Source organism: Hipposideros armiger, unplaced genomic scaffold, assembly GCF_001890085.2.
Source record: "Hipposideros armiger isolate ML-2016 unplaced genomic scaffold, ASM189008v1 scaffold_2791, whole genome shotgun sequence".
NCBI classification, from domain to species: Eukaryota; Metazoa; Chordata; class Mammalia; order Chiroptera; family Hipposideridae; genus Hipposideros; species Hipposideros armiger.
The window spans coordinates 1-5,114 of NW_017734089.1; the positions used below are offsets into that span (position 1 = coordinate 1).

The following is a 5,114-nucleotide window of genomic DNA, read 5'->3' on the forward strand; positions in this document are numbered from 1 at the left end:
TTATTTATAGGATCGAAGCAGCTCAATGTCCAGATGTTGTGGTAGCTCAAATTGACCCAAAGAAGTTGAAAAGGAAGCAAAGTGTGAATGTTTCCGTGAGTTTTATTACCCGTCAGGGACTTTTTTACCACTACAAATTAAAAGACCAGAGCTGTTCGTATAGTATCCAACAGTATGAATTACGATGTAGGTAAGATTTGACTGCCCCTACGAAGTTAGACATTTGCTTGTACTTTTTCCCCTTCAAGGACAGTTGGCATTTACTGCCGCCAAAGAGGCTTTCAGTAACCCTGGCATTCATGGAGATGTGCTCTTCATACTTTTGGGACATGATCCACTCTTACAGAAGAAGTCTTTAAACCGGTTACTTATGCTGTCTTTTATTTTGAAGTAACCTTTTTCCAGTTGTCTTCATAATTGTTGTTGGACTGTTTAATCTTAGTGCAGTTTGCATGTTCTGATTTTGATTGTGTTTTGTATTTTAAGACTTAGAAACCCAAATATCTTACACTTTTTTAGCTACTTGCACACTGTGAACATTTTCATTCATTTACCCAGCACATTTTTTACTAAGCAACTAGGCTGTGCCAGACACTGGAAATACAACAGAAGATGAAACAGAAAAGATCCCTACCCTTGTAGAGTTTACATTCTCCTGAGGAAGACAGGATAAACCAGCAAACAAATTAAATAATTACATATTGTGACTATTGCTATGAAGAAAATTAACATATAATGACCAATAAATAACAGGAAGAACTACTTTTTTTTTTTTCAGGTAGAACTACTTTAGATTGTCACAGAAGGTCTCTCTCAGGAGGCGTTATTTAAAATCAAAGGAAGTGGCAGTTTTAAATTGAGATAATTCCTTTTCCTTTTATGTTCTAAGTAATTCCCTTATCAGATGTTTATAATTAGGAATTTTTTTTTAAGATTTTATTGGGGAATTGGGGGAGGGAAACAGCGTTGGGGAATCAGGGAAGGGGAACAGACAAGTTGCTGTCTTTTTGTTCTTCAGTCTAGTTGTGAAGGATGTCGCTTCACTGGCCCATGTTGGTATTACGATCATTGCCGTCTTCTCAGGTGAGGCAGTTGCTCGCCTGCCATTGGTTGGCCGCTCACGGCAGCTCATGCTGGCTGCCAGCCACTCACAGCAGCCCACTGCAGCCCTACTGCAGCCTATGCCATTGTCGGCTACTCATAGCAGCCCAGCTCCAGGTTGAGCTGTTGTTCACCATCTTAGCTGTAGAGGGCGCAGCGTCACTGGCCCTCATTTGGGATCCGAACTGGGGCCCTGCTGCTCAGAGCTGGCATCCCAAGCCAACTCTTAACCAACGCGCCACTCGGCCAGCCCTATAATTATGAAATTTTAATGTTTCATGTAATTCCTTTTCAGAAGTTTTTAGTTGATGGAAGATGATGTCTTATATACCTGGCTTTAAAAAGTGACTTCCCCGGCAGACAGTTAGCTCAGTTAGAGCACAGTGCTCCTAACACCAAGGTTGCTGGTTCAATCCCCACATGGGCCACTGAGATGCGCCCTTCACAACTAGATTGAAAACAGCTGCTTGACTTGGAGCTAATGGGTCCTAGAAAAACACACTGTTCCCCAAAAAAGTTTAAAAAAAAAAAGTGACCTCACAAAGTTTTATTTCAAGGCAATATGTGATCAGCTGTCAACTGTGTGCTGTTTTTGGAAAAAGTAGACCTTTTAAAGTCAAATGTCTTAAATTATTTGAGTACATTCTAACTATATCAAAATTCTTTATTTGGGATATATCTTTTTTTTTATTTCAAACTGTTTTTGCTATTATAGAAAGGTAGGACTAGATCATATCTTGAGGGCTCATATCATTTAGATTTCTTAGAGACTACAACTATAAACCATTCCAGATTGCTCTTGTTAAAGTGACTATATAAGGATCTTTTTCTGATGTTTTAAACTCAGACATAAATAGTAAAATGAAATGCCTGTATTTTTGCATGAACAAGAAGTACTTTATTTTTCTTGTATAGTCTTAATCATTTACTTTATTCACTGCTTATGTTGAGTTTACTTGGCAGAGGCATGAGATTGTAGTTATAAAACTGACATTGATTGTAACAATTATGAACTGATCTCTAGCTTTCAGGATGCCAACCTGCTCCTGAAGGATATTCCCCCACACTTCAGTGGCAACAGCAGCAAGTGGCACAGTTTTCAATTATTCGACAGGCAAGTGACCTTAATCGTTTCATCAAATTAAACCTCACCCCGCCCTCCCTCAGATTTGTTTCTGTTCTTAGACTTTAGTTGGGAAAATAAGATTCATTATTCTGAAGAATAAAGAAAAGAATATTTAGGAATCAATTACCAAATTATTATTATAATGATTAGACATAATACAGTTTGAAACGTATTTTCCAAGTTGTAGCATTGTTAGAATGCTGTACAAAAGAAATGTTGTGATTTCTTTTCAGTTATCCATTCTCTGAAGATCACTGTCTAACTCTTCTTCCTTTAGAGTGTGAACAGACATAGAAGTCACTGGAAATCACAACAGCTGGATAGTAACGTGACCATGGTATGTATGTAAGTTTCTCTGTTTAAGTTATACAATGTATACCTATTTGAAGTTGTCCATATTTACTTCCAGCCTTTAAAAATTACTTACCTAGTCCATATTATTTTCATTCTCTCCCATCTACCATTAATACTAACAATTTCATTATATTAGTAGCCTTATAAGTATAGAATCAGCAATGCAAGTTTTTATTTTTATGACAGTTTTAATCCAAAGCATCTTGAGAGACTTTGCATGGGTAATTGTTAGGCCTCTACAAGTTTTTAAGGGTGCTTTTTTAGGAAATAAATACATTTTCAGTATTTACAAAAAGATTGAATAAAGGCTTATAGGATTTTCCTGATGAGAGAATGGTGCCAATACCAGTGACTTTTTACTGAAGCCTGTCATGCACAATAGAAAGTAGTATTTCCTACATTTTATCAGCTTATACACAATATTAAGCTCTTTAATAGATACGTTATATCTGGATCACTGAATGAAAAAAGGAGTTGGGAAGAGATGAATACGCTGTTCTAGGGCAATACTGTTTTTGTTGGGTTTTTGTGAGAGTTTTTTGATTTTTGTTTTTTACATTTCCCTCTTTTTTAAATTTATTTTTCAATTATAGTTGACATACAATATTATATTAATTTCAGGTGTACTCCAGGGCAATACTTTTAAACTTTTAGGGAGTCTTCATATTTTTCCCGAGAATTAAATAAAAGCTGTTTATTTTCAGAGGGAAAAAAATGTCTACACACACAATTTTGCTCACAGTTTCAAGTATTTCATAGATTTCAGATTTTAGAAGCTTCCTCTAGGCAATGCTTCCTAACATCTTTTACATGGTGACACACTGGGGTAAATGAGGCTGCTCACGTCTTGTGTAGTCTTCCTGAGACTACCAGCTGAAAGCTGAGAGATTTAATATATGGTCTCTCTGTGTGCTTTTCCATACCAGTTGGAAGCTCTGTTCTAGGAAAAGTATGAAAGGAACTGACATCACTTGCCCAAGGCCATTTAACTCATAAAAGGTATAGTTGGGAGCCACTGAAGTTTGTCTGACTCTAAAACCTTTCACTATGCTGTGAGCCCTCTTAGTGAGAAGGGAGGCGGGGAGAGAGGTAGACTTTTTTTTTTTCCCCTTGCTCAGCCTAAGGACTTTGGGTACATACATGCTTACTAAATCGGAAAAAAACTGCATCAGTAACATTATGATGATATAATTTTGTCAGAAACGGAAATGACCTAACATAATTGATTCAATAAAATATCCATAAAAACTGGAATATTATGTAACAATTAACATGGCAAATATAAACATTATTAAAACAATAAAATGAAAAAATTTTAAAGCACACTCTGGTGTCAACTATGTAAATATCAACATTTTTTTATTGATTTATCCAATCATTTTAAGCACCTGCTATATTTAATAACCAGGATATTCAGTGCTACCTGAAGCAGAGTCTGAGCTAATGGAGTAATGGGAAAAGGCAGGTACATTGTTCCAGGACATTAGGTTTTAACATTTAAGAGTCTCATACTCACCCTGAGAATCTAATGAAAGCTATCCTCAGGGGGAAAAACTTCACCTTTGCAAAGGAATTTGCAAGGTGATGTGTATAAATGAAAGTGATTTTGTAAAGGTATAATGAGCTGAACGCTTCTCCCCACTGGTCCTGCGTTTTCCATCTGGTGATGCAGAATAAATCTATTCCGTCTTTGACTGGACAGCCCATCACCTATGTGAATTATGTAATCATGTCTCCTTTCTTGGAATAAACATACTTTATTCTTGTAAGCATTCTTAGTGTGGGTTTTTTTCCCACACTGATTTCCATCTTTATCATCCTTTTTTGAACATACCGTTGCTTGTCAGTGTCCATTAAAGTGTGATCCAAACTAAATATGTCACACATATGGTGTGACCACTTGGGACTATATTAGTTTCCTGGGGCTGCCATAGCAAAATACCACCAACTGGGTAGCTTAACAAATAGTAATTTATATTCTTACAATTCTTTAGGCTAGAAGCCTAAGATTAAAGTGTCAGTAGGTTTGGGTTCTCCTGAGGCCTCTCTCTCCTTGGCTTGCAGATGCTGCCTTCTCACTGTGTCCTCACATGGTCTTTCCTCTGTGCACACACATCCTTAGTGTCTCTCTGTGTCCAAATTTCCTCCTCTTACAAGGACACTGGTCAGATTGGATTTGGGCCCCCTCTGTAGCCTCATTTTTCCTAAATCACCTCTATAAAGACCCTGTCTCCAAGCACAGTCACAATCTGAGGTACTGGGGGTTAGGACTTCAACAAGAATGTTGGGGGTACATAATTCAGTCTGTAGCAGGCACCACATCTTTGTGTTGAGGTGGTGGGAATATGGAGGAATCCTCATTTCTATTATCACAGTTCAGTATTAAAAAAAATACATAGAAATAAGTAAGTTTGGTTTGTTTATTTTTTTTATTCTAGCCAAAATCTGAAGATGAAGAAGGCTGGAAAAAATTTTGTCTGGGTGAAAGGCTATGTGTTGAAGGGGCTGTTGGACCAGCTAAAAACGAAAGTCC

General features: G+C 37.2%; 1 protein-coding gene across 1 annotated transcript; it reads left to right on the forward strand.

The window, feature by feature from the left end:
* Positions 1-8: 8 nt before the first annotated feature.
* LOC109378725 (gem-associated protein 2-like) lies at positions 9-5,110 on the forward strand (the record flags this gene model as incomplete). The annotated part of the gene is made up of 4 exons (XM_019635019.1): positions 9-95; positions 2,126-2,215; positions 2,505-2,564; positions 5,020-5,110. Coding segments are annotated over 4 exons (328 nt in total), but the record flags the coding sequence as incomplete, so codon positions are not given.
* Between the last annotated feature and the right edge of the window lie 4 nt (positions 5,111-5,114).